Here is an 18,086-nt window from a genome sequence, read left to right as displayed (position 1 = left end):
CTTCCACTCCTCGTGCCTTATTTGCTTAAAGTTGGTACGCAGGTCAAAATGCATCAGACCGCACCCAGCAAGCACCGTGCTTTTGTTCTGACCTAGACAATAAATGGGAGGTGGGAGATGATGGATCCTGTGGACACATTATTTTGAGGCACGCCGTTGATTCCAGATCATATCAGAATTTGGAAAAATTTGTCTTAAAACTATCATCACATCAATGCTGGAACATTTCCAATACAGTGCATAACTAATTGAATGTTTTTGCGGAAGATTCTCACTATGACTGAAATCTGTTCGCATCATGCAGGCAATAAAGTCAAATATTAAAAGAACTACATGATTTCCAATAAAAACAAACACAAGCAGCAGTGCTCTTTCTCTTTCTTATTATGTGTTTTTTATGTGTGACTGCACGTCACACCAGCAGAAGAGGTTTGTTGAGGTTGTTCTCGGTCATTTGTCTTTTTTATTAACGCTTTTGACTCCTGTCCTGTTTCCAGCAGTTATGAAACAACGACGAGGTCAACTGATCAAAAAGTTTGATTTTTAATTAAATAATTGGTCATTTTGTTTGTGAATTAATTTGACTTTTCTTTCTTGATCAACACTCTTTCGCTGTGAATTTGCAGAACATGAATGCACGGTGCATGATAGCATATTTAACATTTCACGTTGAGGAGGGACACGAATGTCTGCAACCAAAAAAAAAATAGAAGCGCTGAGAACCATCCGGTAAACTTAGTGACTCCTGATGAAAGTCAGGCCACATCCGTTTCCTCAAGGCTTTTATTGTAAACCACAAAGAAACGCCTCCCACGCTGTGGAGGACACAGTCCATGACAGAGCCAGGGTCCTCACCGGCGCTGTGTCTTTTAGTTGCCTGTTGAAAATCATTAAATAGATCGTTCTATTTTGTGTGTGGCTGTATCCTGTGAAGGGCCGGACATCACTGGAGAAGAACGTAGTTATTAGCTGGTCTGTAGAAGCCATACATGACATTAAAATGTTCCCGGCCGACAGCGTGAGCTTAAAACATTGTTGAACAGTGAGAAAAACTGTGGTTACTGAGGTGTGTTAGGGTAGAGACACTGAAACACTTCATTATAACAAAGGTTGAAGTTACTGAAAGTTTAACTGTGCCTTCTGTGGAGCGTTCAACTTTAGACCATCGACCAGGCCGACTCCCGCCAATCGCTTCAATGCACCGAATGTTTGGTGGATTGATTCCAAGTTTGAGGGAATTTCTGTGTGGAGCTTGAACGTTCTACCTGTACGTTCCTGGGTTTTCTTTGGGTACTTGTATCCACCCAGAGCCCATTGCTGACCTTGAAATTCCTCATTGATGTGAATATGAGTGGTTGTCTGTATCTCTGCGTTTCCCCTGTGATGGACTGGAACTCAACTTTTTGTAGTGATCTTGCTTTGGGACCTACTTCATCTTCTGAGGATAAGCTGCTATACAGATCAGGAAAAACTTTAATCTCTTTATATTCATTGAGTTTAAACAAGATGCAGTTTGACCCTGGTCACATAGAAAAGCCAACTGAAGAGATAAATGGCAAAAAGACCAGCAAATGAGGATGTCGAGAGGGAACAATTCTCTTTTATAGTCAGTTGACTTTTGGCTCAGTTGCAGTTATATCTTTGGTCTCGGCTCTGAATCGGTGGTCCTACGTCGCAGTGTGAGGCAGGTTCAATGAAGGCCGTTGTCACGGTCTTGCGACCAAAAACAGCGATTAAATTCAGACTGTGTCAGAAATTTGTGGCGATGGTGAAGCTGCTGCTGGAGGCCTCCGTCAACTAACTAAACAATAGAAATGTAATATGAAGTGACGTACTGATCACCGCGACACTGGAGCGAAACCCAAATAGAGGCTTTGTGGCTATAATGGTAAAACACATCAAAACAAGTACGTGAGATATAAAGAAAAACCGTCAGAAGTCATGTGTTTTATAAATCCATCAATCCTGGATCATCTCCATATGCAGACTTCAATATTAGATCCCCTGGAATCATCTCTGCTTCACGCTCAAGGACATCCTGTACCCGTCTCCAAGCGCGAGCAACTTTTACAACTTTTAGCAAAACGCCAACATTTGACGCCTGAGGAATGAGACTGAGGCAGCTCTTCTGGTATAAACACAGTTCCTAGGATTGCGGTCAGTCACATCTTCAGCCAAACGGCGCACGTTTACTGTGGGACCACCTGTAAAACAAACCAAGAAAACCTGATAAAGTCAGCTGGCTGAGCTTCCCCGCGGCTCCCCGACTGGCCCTGGGTGATCGGAGGGTTGACGCGCGTTGGGTTTCTACTCAAACTCCCCCTCGGTCACCTCAAGTTCCTCCCAGTCCCTTGATGTCCGGTTTGTTTTCTTTTTCGCCGCAGCGTAATGTGTCTTCTGGTTATTGGCCCGAGGGTGTCAGGAAGGAAGGCGCTGACCACAAGATGTCCTGTGGTCGCTCTCACATCCAGAGCTATCGGCCTCTGAGCGTGTGTGTGTGTGTGTGTGTGTGTGTGTGTGTGTGTGTGTGTGTGTGTGTGTGTGTGTGTGTGTGTGTGTGTGACAGAACATCTCCCCACTGTAGATCCTTTTCTTGACGTCTTGCTGTGAATGTTCGAGGTATTTTCTCCAGATGTCGGACAGAACGCGACCCACCTCTTTGGCATCATCGCAGTCTTTACTTTATGCTATGTGAAGGGCAGCATATGTAAACTGTTAAGAGCAGGATGTGTTCTGTGCAAGCCGTGATACTGCTGTCATTTCCTGAATAGATGCAGTTGGTGTTCACATTTAGAGGAGTCAGTATCACCTTTGAAAACTGAAGACCTCTGCAGTGTTATCCGTGCATTTTCTTTTTTTTTTTTTGTAAGTTTCAGAATGTAGTTCTGTGATCATTTGGACCTTCACAAAAGGGGCAACATCAGCACAAACACAGCTTTTTCTCTCACTTCCATGCTGTCAGCAGTCTTAAAAATAGGTTGAGCCTCAATAGTCAGCATCTGTGCGCGCCAGGAGGAGGGGAATAAATGACAAAATGTCGTAGATGGTAAACCGGCAGACAAAAAGAGTCCAGCTGTTTAGAGGCCACTGCAAACCCAACCGAGCGTCCATCCTTCCTCCCACGTAGCCTTAACACGTCCACCGATGGCCAAAGGTAATATTTAGGAACGCATGGTTACTCAGCCAACTTCCAAACAGACCTCCCTCCCTGAAACAAAGGTTAGACGCTGACGAGAAACCAAAAAAATGCAGTGTTTTTTTTCTACAAAATCTGAGGCCATAAATATGAGGCGACTCTTCCAGGCCCTCACAAAGACCTCTCTGGATTGTAACGGACAATCGCACCGGATTTGTTTTGTCTGTAGAACAGTGCTTAAGGAGTTTTTTATTTCCACAATGGCAGATCTTAAAGGTAACACTCATGGATGCTCCATGTCAATGATGTTCGTTTTCTCCTTGTCCCTGGTTCTTCTGCTGAGCTGCGGATGCTCGGAAGCCTCAGTTTACCACAAAAAAGGTGAGAACTCTTTTATAGCTCAATAATAGTTTATCCACACAAAGAGTGTGGAGGCCTGGGGTTGAGGTTATGCCCAATAGGACTGTTTCTTTGACGAAAAATAGTTTCTGATAAGCTACTGTTCTGGAAAGCGGTTGTATTGCTTGTATCGAGCTCACTAGTTTGACCCCTGGTGGGTAAGTCCAGGACGACCAAATGGTCTCATGTAGCCTAAACTATACCGAGGCCTGCTTTATACCGTTGTGTCTTGTTGCTTGGTCCTGCTCTCCGCCTCCAGGGTCAGCACAACACACATTAATCACCACTAACACTGAGGTATAGCCGACTGGTGAACCAAGCCCAACCGGCTCGCCCCGAACGTTCCGTCCTCCACGTCACTGACCTTGCATTTGGTCCCCGTGGGGCTCTTCACCACACATCACCGTGCCGCTATTGATCTGAAGGTGACAGGCAGACCCCAGGAGAATCGCTCTGCAGGAACCGGAGGGGAAACACAATATGGACGCTCGATTTAGCCATTAATGCTCCTGACCTCTGAGCCGAGCTCTGCCGCGAGAGACAAGCATTTATAGCCTTCGTCGAGTTTGACCGTTCCTGAAAAAGTAAATTCTTACCTGGTGGGGAAGGTCGGACTGGACTGTGAATGCAGATTTGTTACTGTGGTGCTTCTGTCTCCCACAGGCATATGTTCACACAAAGACAAGTTCTACAAACCAGGGGAGTCTTTCAGAAGAGGCTGCGACAAGTGCTTCTGCCATGACTTCGGCTTCTACTGCTTTGCGTGAGTAGATTCATTCAACATTATGGACGCATCAGTTCAGCGCCTGATAATGTCACCTTCCGATCTTATTGGGTTTTATCTTTTGACACCATAACTTGGTTGTTTACATCCGATCTCATTCCTTCAAAAAGGCTTTTCTCCCCCTGAACAGGCCGATGAAGCCCACCTCATGGCCCAAGAAGTGTCGTCGACTGAGGACTGAGTGCGGCTATGCAGTCGTCTATAAAGAAAACCCGCTGGTGGCGTGTCGGGCTTACAGCTGGATCGGCTGATCGACCCGGACATCTCACTTGAAGGTGTTGGAAATAATCACTCAAGGGTTTTGAATAGCACCTTGGTGATCGCAGTGCTGTGGGTTTCATTGAGGACAAGTCAAATTCAATTTGATGCTCTTGGTCTAAAAACTACAGAAATTATTGTCTTCAGGTTGAAGTGAAGCCTCTGTCATATTGTGTTCGGCAATGTTTCATGCATCAATATATGTTGCAATATCTCCATTGTTTAATTTGGAGATTCAGCCTGACAAAAACTGGAAATTCATCCATTTCTGTTATAAGGTTGAACATATTCTGATGGTGTTACACTTATACCAGAGTCCCATTATGTCTGAGACCATGTAGTAAACCTGCAGACACAGAACTGTACGGGTGTAAAATGTATTTTTATTAAAATGTTCTGTGTAAAATGTACAAACTGGACTGGTGATAGCATCAGTCTGAACAATGGTTCTGCCTGCACTGATAAGAATAGCTCTTTAAGTTCAAAATAATGAACTTATTGCGAAACTATTTACTCATTGTTGAATATTGCCCGTCAATTTGACTGATCAGTTCTGTAGATTTGCTGTAAAATGCCACCTTGGCTCTTGAACCTTGATAAAGACTCATTTTATACTTTGACTCCAGCTTCCTTACACTGCATTCATAATATTTATATATTGTATGACGACACCAGTAGGTGGAATTACTTTCTGCAAGCAAATATCTTTAGAGCTGATGAATAAAAAAAATTGATTTAGCCCAGTAAGATTTGAAAATGCTGCATATGATCATTAGTGATCATTTGGAGTTAATTTTCTGCTTGGTGAAAACTTTGTTAAAAATTAAGCATAAGATCCTTTAACAGGACTAATGTAGAAATCTTTTTTTAGTCCGACTGAGAAGTAAGATTCTGAAGAGTCTGCATGACAGAGAATGTTAGAATAATCTTAATCATGAAATCTGAGCAAATCTTCAATGCAAAAAAAAAAGTGGTATCGTGTAAAGAACGACTTGCAGGCAATTGTGACCACTGACTTGTGGATTGTAAAAAAATGCAAATTGGATTAACCCGACACATAAACATGACACACCAGTCAAAGGTTTCAGAATTTACACTATGTGGCAACACACAATACTTAAACCAATAGTTGTTTAGTTTATCTAAGTTCTTTTAATGTTAACAGATCTGGACTAGATGGGAGAGTTGGAACACGGACCTTTTTATGATTTACCACATTTCTTGTTCATATTGTCTGTCTCTGTGTTTTATATATATATATATATATATATATATATATATATATATATATATATATATATATATATATATACACACACACACACACACACACACACACACACACACACACACACACACACACATACAGAGAGAGAGAGAGAGAGAGAGAGAGAGAGAGAGAGAGAGAGAGAGAGAGAGAGAGAGAGAGAGAGAGAGAGAGAGAGAGAGAGAGAGAGAGAGAGAGAGAGAGAGATGTGTGTATTAAAAAAGAGCCACACTGACTCCGTGATGTTCACACCAGTATCTGTGTTGGACCCCCACTCTGTTAAAATGTTATAAAAGTATATATGACTCTGGAGGAGACTGCTTTCAACCCACAGGAAGAAATGTTTTTTTTTTTATAAAGGCTTGTGAGACTATAAATAAAATACATCAGACTTCTTTTTCATGGCATTTGCTTTGTCTTTATTTTTCAAAGCTGCATAGTAAAAAAAAAAAAAAAAGAACTAGAAGACAAACTTTGCTTTAAAACATCAATACAGTACTCAATATCTGCTATAATGCTCCAATTTGAATGTAATTTAAAAGCTGCACTTGTTTTTGACACTTTATGTATTTTTTCCATCTTGTAGGTTTTGCATAGCATGCTAACCTCCGTGATCTGGAGAAACAAAATGCTCATTGGCTTTGGGATTTGTTTGAGCAAACTGATGCGTGTGTTTACCTTTGGTTAGATCTCAAAATGTATTTTTTATTGATTCAGGCTAAGCTGAGTTTAGTTTTGGAGGAATTATGGTCGGGTTTTATGAAGGTTGTCAATGTTAGCATCCGCTACAGCTACAGCTACAGCTACAGCTACAGCTACAGCTACAGCTAACAGGTTATTGAGAAGTACAACAGGGTTAAATAAGCCTCAAGTCCTCAGAAGTTTAGTCAAATCTACACACTGGTTGTCAGGCTTGTTCATGGGAGATGGTTTTGAAGGTCTGACAAAGAAAAAAAAAGTCTCATTAACAGAAACTTCTAGTGCAACAAGAAAAGGCTCCACTAGTGATTAGCTAAGGCCCTGTTTACCCAACGTTTTCAATTATTGACGGTGGCGCTCAATTCTTAAACTACCAAGTCCCAGGGGAATATGGACTGAGAGTCATGACACTCGGGACGCCGCCATTGTTGTTGTTGTCCATCTACTGAGCATGTGCACCGCTAACGCCGTGGTGCCTATGCGCCATAGCAATTGTTTTGGAAAAGGTGCATTTCCTCCATCTACAAAAGATTCAAAGTTGGAGTGTCCTATAAATAGCAGTTTCCCCTGTTTTCACGAAGACGGAGCCTTTTCGAAAAATTTACACCCCGGAAGCTGTTTTAAAAAAGTGACATTTTCAGTAGCTCTAAGCACCGCTGCTATGTAAACAGAACCCAAAACACAATGAAAGTTTACCATTTTCACTAGAAAACACTGTCGCAAATAGAGCCTATGTCTGATGGGGTGAGTGAGGTGTAGCTGATGCGAGCGCCTGGCTTATCAGGATTGTAGACTTCCCGGGGGGTTAACACGCAGTCAGCCATGGGTGGCGTAGGCACTGCGCCGCGGTGGCCCTCCTCTCCGGCTGATATTCCAGCATGCGAAGAAGAAAATCGGAGAATCCAGAAGCGTCCTCCAACAGGAAGTGGTATTTCTCCAGCAGCACATCGTAGAGGCTCCACGGCTTCAGTGGGCCGACACGGAGCAGATCACCTACAGCAAAAAAAAACGAATTAGAGTATAGAGTGCACAAAAACGACAGGCAGCCACAAGTCACTGAAAGGAGACTCTTCAAATGTACCTCTGCGGCTGAAGTACTCGGCAGAGAATTTACCCGACAAGGCCACTGCTGGTGGGATTTTGCCGAGCAGCTCCATGATCTGGGCGATGTGATCTGAAGAACACGGGGACGTTTACATTCGGTCATGGAACAGAGATTGGGTATAAAGCGTGCAGCCGCGATTTAAGTGGCGTACGGAGAACAAACCTTCCTCCAGAGATACGGATTCACTGGATTTGGGTTCGAACAGCGAGTCCCCGGTGAGCAACTCGAAGGCCTGACGGAGAAAAGGAGTCCACTCAAACGTTCGCACGGGAAGGTAACGACAAGTCATGATACGTCTTTTTGGTTTTTTTCTGAATCCTGTCAGCTGCTGTATGGGAAGCACCGGTGTTGGGATGGGCGACAGTTTGTGTGAAGGCAGGTAACTTTATTAAACATACTGGGTTTAAATGTCATGTGATGTTTTACAGACCAACCAATAACATTGTTCACCTGCTTTTGTTGAAAATGAGAGAAAGTAAAGAGTCTCAGCCATTATTGACACATTTCAGATTGATCGCCACAAGATTTGGACAGTTTCAGTTCTTTAAAACGTCAGAAAGATGAATTTCTCCACTCACATCTTAGGTCCTTTAAGTACGTTTGTTTCCTCGTTGCATCTTTGTCAAGTCAAGAAATCTTTCCTTGGGTGAATGAAGAAGACTCACCTACATTATGGCAGGAGTCTCAGTACAAGCAGGTAATTTTCTACGACGTTTCACACAATGAATCATTCAAAAATGAAGCTTTATTTAAGGAGGGTTTAGGAGGATTTAGCATTAAAATGTGATTTCACCGTCAAGATGTTCCATGCTTTGTTCCACAGAGTCTTTCGATAATGAAATGTTGTTTTTTTTTTAAAACACAGACTGAAAAAGAAAACCTTTCACTTAAAGACTTGAGGCTCAACATCTCTACATCTATATCTTTAAATAAAACCACTCAAGAACTTTAAAAACTGAACACATAAACCTCATGTTAGGCTCTTTCCTAAATAATACTTTCCTGTCTATAAAAATTCAAATGTCTGCATTATAAGGCAAATAAAAATAACGTCAAGCTGAATAAACTCAAAGTCATTGACATGTACTTAAATGCTTTTAGAAATTTTTTTTAAGAAGTACCCTGACATTGATTTCTGACCTAAATGCGTACGATGACTCACACAGATGCAACTCTTTGATGGATAGCGTGAGCTCATATTGGGTTTGAAGTTTTCTCACCATGCAGGCGACGCTCCAGATGTCGGCAGGCGGCCCGTACTCAGAACCGAGCAGGACCTCCAGAGAGCGATACTGACGGGTCTGGATCTCCTCGCAGAAGTGTTTGTACTGCCGTTACAGCAGACCGGGAAAAAATGGAAGAAAAAAATAAGTTGATTCAGTAATTTCTCTCATTATGATCGTTGTGATGTTTGTTTTTTTTCATTCTGACTTTTCTCACTTGTTTGATCACATTGCACCAACAGGGCGGTGTCCAGAGCTATGTGAGTAGAACTCACGGTGGAAAAGAGCAGTGCCAAGAGACAAACTGCTATTCAAACGGACAGCGAAGCCCTGCCGGGAAAAAGCTCTGACTCCGCCCACACCGAGGTGGTATCAGATTGGAATGGAAAAGCGCCGCTAGTTAGCGTGTGGTGACACACCGGCGCAAGACTGTCTCGCGAGCTCGGCTAGCAGCGAGCCAACAGCAACAAAGTGAAAATGCTTGTAAGGTACAGTTCTGATATTTAACAAAAGTAACTATAATAAAGTGATTTGGATGGGAAAAACAGCTTTTACTGACATTTTTGAAAGTTGTGTCTTCAATCATTCTTAAACTATTAATGCTTTGAAATTTAGATCTAGATTTTGACAGTTTGTCCGTTGGGACGTTTTCCCTGGGGCTCCGACAAACTGTAGAGCAGGTACTGACCACCCAGCAGGAACTGCCCAAGTCCGCGATCTTGACAGTAATTTCCTTCAGGGTGTCTGGATTCAGCTGTTTCTCTTCTGAAACAAACAGAAGAACAAGCAGCATTCACACATTAAACTCTTAAGTTCAGTGCCACAAATGTCCTCATGTTTACAAACCACTTTCAGTGGTTTTTCTTTCCTACTTAATACAATTTTAACATGTCCAAGTTTGGAAGTCTCATAGTTAAAACACTCAATGTGAATCAGGGATTCAACAGAAATGAAAAAGCAGTGCCTGACCTGTGGGTTTGGTTTGTGTGGAGGAAGAGGTGCTGCCCACCGACGGTGCTCTGGTGGACTGCTCCTGCACGCACAGCAGGATGTTCTCCGGTTTGATGTCGGTGTGGATGATCTGACACTGACTGTGCAGGTAGTCCAAACCCTGGAGAACCTTAGCAGGAGAACAGGGTTCCCACACGTTGTGTCATGTGAAAGAGATTTTGTGTCTCATCTTTAAAACACGACATCAAATACATTAGACACACAGATTTTTGTATTCGGTGAATGTCATCAGCTTCACCTGAGTGAGTATTTGTTTGACCCGCGGCTGCAGCAGCCCTGGATTCCCAAAACACAGCTGCCAGCTCCTCAGGTCCGGACCGAGCAGCTCCAGCACCAGGCACATGTCTGACCCCTCGGACGTTAAGGTCCACCTCACTGCGGAGACACCCTGAGACCCCCCCCCCCGACGTCTGACACCTCCCGCACTGCGTGGCTGAAGCTCTGAAACCCACCTTCCAACACCATCACACCTCCGCGAGTCAAGTTTAGAAAGTCTGTCCGAGAAACAAGAGACCTGGAGGAGGATACGGACCCCGTTGACCCCGGCGATCCTGAACTCATCCAGCAGCTGAACGATCCTCAGGCTGGAGGGGTGACGACCCCCCGGACCACTGGCCTGGTGACAGAGAGTTAGATAAAAAAAAAAAAGTGGGTGGGGGTGGGGGGGTTGGGGGGTTGGGGGTGACCACGGTGCTCATAGTGTAAGAAAGAATCTCGATTGTTTCTAGAGGAGCTTCACTGACGCATCGCAGGAGGGTCAGTTCGTCCTGACCGGCCTGAGAGAAACCCTCGCCGCTCTTCAGCACCTTCACAGCGACACGACGACCAAGCCTACACACACACACACACACACACACACACACACACACACACACACACACACACACACGCACACACACAGAAATGAAATGAGAAATGAAGAACTTCTAATGACCATTGGCGCTGCAATCTGTGCTGCAAAGCACAGATTAACATCAAGACACATTTTACAGCTTATCGAGTTTAAAAGTTTACCTTTGATATTCATAAATCTATTAGTTTTGTTTCCTACACTAGTAGCTAGCTGAAGTATTTGTACACGAGCTGATATATATATATATATATATACATATATAAATTGGCCCTTTTGAGTTCAGTATTGAGGAATTGAATGGATTCTAAATTTGCTGGAGGAGTTTAGAGTGAGTAAATTGTTTATCAATAACTTTTTACTGTCAGGACTAAGAAGTCCCACTGAGCAACAGTGGTCCATCCAAGTCACGTCTTTAAGACGTCATCTCTATGTATACCTCTAGAAGACGTCTTCAGGAATCCAGAATTAAAGTTTTTTGTCATAAGAACATCCAAACAAGACCTCTGGATGACGTGACGCAATGAAAAGAAAAACGAAAATAGTGACTGCACCTGGATTTAAACCCAAACCTCTTTTATGACAGGTACGACTCCTATCCAACGAAACACTCTGGATTACACTGATTCATACAATGATTTTGTAAGTATGTCACTTATATATGACACGCTTAAAAAAGTACTGTATGAATCAGTGTTATTTTTAAGCTGTCATATATAAGTGAATCATTGTCAGAATTAAAATGATCAGGTGTATGCAGTGATTTGGACCACTGGACCACAGGGAGTATTATTTGAATTTAGTGTGTTTAAATATAAGACTCTGTGTGCCATTTCAAGCTTGTATGGTGGTTAAATGGACCAACCTGAGGTCTGTGCAGAGCCAGACGGTTGAGAAATAACCCGAGCCGAGCTTGGATTCCACCCGGTATCGTCGGTTGAAGGTGTCCCCTACCTCAACAGGATGGTACCCACCTTGAGAGATTAAAGAGACCAAGTTGTATTAATTGAATTGCATGCACGGGATGATTTAATTTAGATTCAATGACCCGACGTCTTTCTGACTTGATACTTGAAACATTTGCATCACGCGGAGCGGATTTTTCTCCTCGCATTTAAAGAGCTTAAAAAGAGGGCTAAATGTGGCACAAGAGCTATTTCTGGCATTACAACTTCCTCTGAGCTACAACGTGTCTGTTAGTGAGTAATACGTTCAGAGCTGCCAGCGGGACACGGAGAAATGATGCTGCCTCAGCCTCTGTCTCTTCCAGCCGGCGTGACACACACACACACACACACACACACACACACACACACACACACACACACACACACACACACACTTCTTGGACGTCGTCTGAAATCTCCAAATTGAATCTCTGTTTCTATTAAAACTGAACATGATCTATGCTGGTGTGTGATTTATCGCCGTGTCAGGCGTGTGCGGTCGGTGTCGCAGCAGAGGAGCTACGGGAGATACAGGCCGGGTCCTGCACAGCTGGCAGGAGGGGGCGAGACGCCAGGGTCAAGTGAGAGGTTTAAGTGATAAGCGTGGATACACACTTTTAATGGGACGCCATTGTGAAGGGATGTTTGTGTTTACAGGAAGGAAGAATTACATTTTGGAGTGCACTGCTCAAAGAAACGTGTTGGTTTAATGCACCCGGACTATTCCAGGCTGGAAGCATGTAGGGAGCTGAAGCCAGTGTCAGATGATTATGGAGTGGAAGCTACTACACCCAGGACAGGTTGCCAATCCATCACTGGACTAACAGAGATACATAAATACTCACTGAGGCCATCTTTGTGAGAGGAAGCCACTTGAAGATCAACCACTCAGATTCAAGGACCACGTCCATCCACAGACACCCATACGCCCATAATTCAACTCAACCTGCTCCAGAACCAAAACAGAGATATAATGCCTCCTGGTCGTCCTGTTTCGCTCTGAAATCCTCCTTCCAGTTGTGTAAATATATATATATATATATATATATATATATATATATATATATATGCACACACAAGTATATATACAGAAGTAGACAGTCTATAGCTCCATCTTCAGCAGGCGAACAGCCTGATGGAAGAAGCTCCTCCTCATCCTCTGTGTTTGCCTACAGGCAGGGGTAGCGCCGCCCTGCTGGCGGCAGAGAGAACAGTCTGTGGCTGGGGTGGGGGGGTGGGGGGGGGCTCACTCACAATCTTCTTTAACCTGCAGCGTTTGTTGTAAATGTCCTGTAGGTTGGGTATTGTGGTTCTGGCGGTGCTTCGCCGAGCGGAACTGTGTTGATTCCTGAGTAACTTTCCTCAAAATAAAGAAGGTTTTACTTTGACTTAACTTTTTCTATCGGTGGTATTATTTTTATTTATTTATTATTATGGTGTCCAACCTGGTCTAGGAGAACTTCTGTCCTGCAGGTTTTAGGTCTCACTGCTTCAACACACCTGCACCTCTTGAATATTGTCATTGTTTGTGTTGCAACAGGGAGAAACATTCATGACGGAGGCCTTCAGGGACCAGGATGTCACACCGCTGGTTTCAATGATCTGATCCTTACAATTAGTTCCTCCTGATTGTTTCAGCCTTGAACCTTCAGTTTGTCGTCTCCAGCCGGACTTTGTACACACCGTGGTTACAGGACTGCTGAGGTCTCGTACGGACGGTTGTGAGAGGACAAACATGTGGCGGGAGACCATCCTACCATAACAGTACTCTCTGGGGTCTTCACCGTCGCCGCTGGCTTTGGGATCCGGCTGCTCGTGGCATCCGAGGACTTCTAAACTATCTGATGGATCACCTTCATTCCTGCAAACAACAACACACACAGGTGTGTAAAATGCATTGCGTGTGTGTGTGTGTGTGTGTGTGTGTGTGTGTGTCAGTGGTGTGTTGCTGGGGGTGCCACCACGGTCGGTCTACTTTTAAAGTTTCCCACCGGCTCAGCTCGCCGTGGAAACTTGTGGCAGAGCCAAATCGGAAGTGGCAGTATTCCTGACTCAGCTGTAAATTATTCCGCAGCATGTTGGTGCAACTGGATCACGCCGGGCGTCTCCTGGGAAGGTGGCTGCATGATTTAAGGTCACGTCTGCAAATAATGTTCACAGGTCTGTTTTGGGGAGACGTGCAGCCGCGTTAAGGTTAAAGAGATTTTAAGAGACTGACGGTGATTGAAGGTTTCTACTGGAACGAGACAAAGACATTTTGATGCAGGAAACTTTTAATTATTATCATGATTCCAAACATCAGACCTGATGATGAGTTTGTGTTTCAAAGTGCTCCTGGTAAAGACATTAAGGAATGTTAAAAAAAAAAACTACCAATAATGCAAGAAACTAAGAACTTGGTAAAGTCCCTTCTCGTCTTTTAGTAAGACATGGAAGCATCATTTAAAAAGAAATACTCACTTTGGTTGGCGTTGACCCTCTGTATATGTGGAGCGAGGACTCCGCTGCATGATGTGCTTCGGGGCGGACGCAGACGCAAAGTGAGCGCACCTTTAAGGCGGCGCGGCGGCTGCAGAGCTGGAAGACGCTTCTGAATCTGGGCAATCTTTCAAGACAGGGGAGCTGGCAGCGGTCGGCAGGGTCTAAACCTGGAAATCCCCCGCGGACCTCCAAGTCGCTCCCCTTTGGGACGGGGGGGGGGCTTGTCGTTCTCTGGCCTGAAGCTTCCTCCCGTTCTCAGAATTCCTCGAGCGCCTCGCGCTCTCGTTTTGTTGGAGAGCCACAACAGAGAGCAGAAGATTAGAAGGAGCGTCTGGTGAAGCCGAACAGACGAAGGGAGGAGAGCGAGCGACAGCTGTTGAAGACTCCCACCCAAAACGGGCCGTTCGACCTTTGGGCCGCTCAGATCACGGATTGCTAAACCAGGCTGAAGAATGGGATCCTCGACCTCCAGCACAGTGTCAAGTATCATAATAAACCCGCGACAGCAACGGTTCGCCTGTCCGGAGGAACAAAGTGGAGGAAGAGACGGAGCGGAGGACGAACGACGTCTTTCTGTCAAGAAAAGGTGAATTATCGTGGTTCAAGCTCATTCATTTTATATTCCAACCCTCAGTGCGTCTCCTCAACACGTTTGAAAACACCTGAGAGCTCGACTCTCTGCTGCCTCCTGCCAACACCAGGCTGTTAACCCCCCCCCCCCCCCCCCCCCCCCCCCCCCGACATGGCGCAGGGCTCCGGGGTAATAAAGCAGATTACAGATAGGCAGCGTGAGAATATAGATGGAGTGTGTGTTGAAGGGAACGAGAAGTGAGTGAGAGGAGATACTGAGGGGCCTCTTGACCTCTTGAATAACTGTTCATAGTCAGATGACATGCTGCAGAATCACACCTCCTGAAATACCTTCACCATGAAATACCCTCACCATGAAATACCCTCACCATGAAATACCTTCACTATGAAATACCCTCACTATGAAATACCCTCACCATGAAATACCCTCACCATGAAATACCTTCACTATGAAATACCTTCACTATGAAATACCCTCACTATGAAATACCCTCACCATGAAATACCCTCACTATGAAATACCCTCACCATGAAATACCTTCACCATGAAATACCTTCACTATGAAATACCCTCACCATGAAATACCCTCACCATGAAATACCTTCACTATGAAATACCCTCACCATGAAATACCTTCACCATGAAATAATTTCACTATGAAATACCCTCACCATGAAATACCTTCACTATGAAATACCTTCACTATGAAATACCCTCACCATGAAATACCCTCACTATGAAATACCCTCACCATGAAATACCTTCACTATGAAATACCTTCAGTATGAAATACCTTCACCATGAAATACCTTCACTATGAAATACCCTCACCATGAAATACCCTCACCATGAAATACCCTCACCATGAAATACCTTCACTATGAAATACCCTCACCATGAAATACCCTCACCATGAAATACCTTCACTATGAAATACCCTCACCATGAAATACCTTCACCATGAAATACCTTCACTATGAAATACCCTCACCATGAAATACCTTCACTATGAAATACCTTCACTATGAAATACCCTCACCATGAAATACCCTCACTATGAAATACCCTCACCATGAAATACCTTCACCATGAAATACCTTCACTATGAAATACCCTCACCATGAAATACCTTCACTATGAAATACCTTCACTATGAAATACCCTCACCATGAAATACCCTCACCATGAAATACCTTCACTATGAAATACCCTCACCATGAAATACCCTCACCATGAAATACCTTCACTATGAAATACCCTCACCATGAAATACCTTCACCATGAAATAATTTCACTATGAAATACCCTCACCATGAAATACCTTCACTATGAAATACCTTCACTATGAAATACCCTCACCATGAAATACCCTCACCATGAAATACCCTCACCATGAAATACCTTCACTATGAAATACCTTCAGTTGAAATACCTTCACCATGAAATACCTTCACTATGAAATACCCTCACCATGAAATACCTTCACTATGAAATACCCTCACCATGAAATACCCTCACCATGAAATACCTTCACTATGAAATACCCTCACCATGAAATACCTTCACCATGAAATACCTTCACTATGAAATACCCTCACCATGAAATACCTTCACTATGAAATACCTTCACTATGAAATACCCTCACCATGAAATACCCTCACTATGAAATACCCTCACCATGAAATACCTTCACTATGAAATACCTTCACTATGAAATACCCTCACCATGAAATACCCTCACTATGAAATACCCTCACCATGAAATACCTTCACCATGAAATACCTTCACTATGAAATACCCTCACCATGAAATACCTTCACTATGAAATACCTTCACTATGAAATACCCTCACCATGAAATACCTTCACTATGAAATACCCTCACCATGAAATACCTTCACCATGAAATACCCTCACTATGAAATACCCTCACCATGAAATACCCTCACTATGAAATACCCTCACTATGAAATACCCTCACCATGAAATACTGTGGCTCAGGAGGTGTTCGCACGACGCAGCCTTCTTCGCTGAACGTCACTGTGAATAAGACTCATCAAACACCAGAGGAGTGGCTCTTCAGCTCCTCTGTGGGCACGAAGCTTCACTCTGTGGCAAATAAATACATATGGGTTGTTTTTTTGTTATTTCATTCACACACTGATTAAAAAAAACAAAAAAGGGTCAAATCTCCGGGTTAATCACAGTTAAAGAAGGATAAACAGCCCTCACTTTGAGGAAAAGAAAAAGAAAAGGGGAGGGGGGTCGAAAAAAGGAGGGAAAAATATAAAGGAAAATAAAGAAAAGAGATAAATAGGAAAAATAGAATATAAGGGTGAAATATGACAGTAAAGAAAAAAGGGGGGAAAGGAAGGGAAAAATATAAAAGGGAAATAAAAAGGAAAAAATAGAAGAAAAAAGGAAAATAAAGAAAAAAGGAAAATAGAATAAAGGAGGAAAATTGACAGTAAAGAAAAAAGGGGGGAAAGGAAGAAATAAATAAAAAAGGAGAAAAAGATGAAAACATATTAAAAAAAAAAAAAAGGTAAGATAGAAAAAAGGAAAAGGAAAAAGAAAAATGTAAGGCAAAAGGTAGAAAAGAAAAAAAAGACGACAAAAAGCAATAAAGAGAATTAAATGTCCAGTGGAGCTAAAACCGTTCTCACCACTGGAAAATGTGCAGCGACTATAAACAGCAAAATAAAAGACTAAAGAGGATAAAATAATCAAGATGTATAAAATAGCTAAAGCAGGAAAATCTATGAAAAAAAAAAAAAATTTAAAATGAGCAAAACAGCTAAAAATACCATAAAATAAATGTAAATTGAAGCTGTGATGCTTCATTAATGCGACTTATCTTTGTATGTGCGCCGTGCTTTAAAATTATTTTGTGTTTTTTTCTTTACTTCACATCACGTGCATGTGTTGCCTTGAATCGTGAAAACGACTCATTTGGTCCTAAAAGTTGGAGATTTTACAGATTAAACCGATTCTAACTGCTGTTAGAATCGGTTCAGAGAGAAATTCCCAGGAAACCTCCTGAGACTTCCAGCTGAGCTGAAGCCGATCTGGAGGGAGAAGCCGCTGACCCCCGGCCCAGACCACCAAACAAACACAAACACACATTTCTAGAAAGTAATAATCATCAGAGAGAAGAAACTGAAACATGGAATCAAAAAATATCAAATGAAAAAGACAGAAACTAATCGGCCTCCTTGATTCAGAGAAAGAGTGCAGCGCTTCATTCTCTTTGTTTTCTTGTTCCGTTTCATTCGTCTGGTTCCAAAGTTTCTGAGTCACGCTGGTCCTGGGAAGCTGTTACTGCTTTCCTTT

The 18,086-nt window shown here is 43.1% G+C and overlaps 1 protein-coding gene across 2 annotated transcripts; it reads right to left on the bottom strand.

The window, feature by feature from the left end:
* Nucleotides 1-6,244: 6,244 nt before the first annotated feature.
* LOC308112877 (SRSF protein kinase 3) lies at nucleotides 6,245-14,517 on the bottom strand. 2 transcript variants are annotated; one of them, XM_080468662.1, is made up of 12 exons: nucleotides 14,140-14,517; nucleotides 13,437-13,540; nucleotides 11,598-11,706; nucleotides 10,626-10,713; nucleotides 10,411-10,498; nucleotides 10,121-10,227; nucleotides 9,841-9,991; nucleotides 9,560-9,636; nucleotides 8,869-8,976; nucleotides 7,811-7,880; nucleotides 7,625-7,717; nucleotides 6,245-7,536 (listed from the first exon to the last, which is right to left on the bottom strand). In XM_080468662.1, the coding sequence occupies exons 1-12, from the start codon at nucleotides 14,187-14,189 to the stop codon at nucleotides 7,349-7,351; spliced, it is 1,233 nt and encodes a 410-aa protein (XP_080324788.1). In that variant the 5' UTR covers nucleotides 14,190-14,517; the 3' UTR covers nucleotides 6,245-7,348. The 2 variants fall into 2 exon arrangements, with proteins under 2 accessions (XP_080324788.1, XP_080324787.1); XM_080468661.1 differs by having other exon boundaries at nucleotides 10,390-10,498; nucleotides 14,140-14,203.
* Between the last annotated feature and the right edge of the window lie 3,569 nt (nucleotides 14,518-18,086).

The sequence above is a fragment of the Lipophrys pholis genome (genome assembly GCF_963383615.2).
Source record: "Lipophrys pholis genome assembly, chromosome: 8".
NCBI lineage: Eukaryota > Metazoa > Chordata > Actinopteri > Blenniiformes > Blenniidae > Lipophrys > Lipophrys pholis.
The sequence above is the reverse complement of the archived record's forward strand: the minus strand, read 5'-3'. Positions and strand labels throughout refer to the sequence as shown.

What these genes read in the sequence shown, in the direction of transcription:
- LOC308112877 (XM_080468661.1), bottom strand. Translation starts at nt 14,189, where the DNA reads ATGCAGCGGAGTCCTCGCTCCACATATACAGAGGGTCAACGCCAACCA. An exon ending in CCCCAGAGAGTACTGTTATG is followed by an intron (nt 11,707 to 13,436) that starts GTAGGATGGTCT and finishes TAATCTCTCAAG; the next exon opens with GTGGGTACCATCCTGTTGAG. An exon ending in TCAAACAAATACTCACTCAG is followed by an intron (nt 9,992 to 10,120) that starts GTGAAGCTGATG and finishes TCTCCTGCTAAG; the next exon opens with GTTCTCCAGGGTTTGGACTA.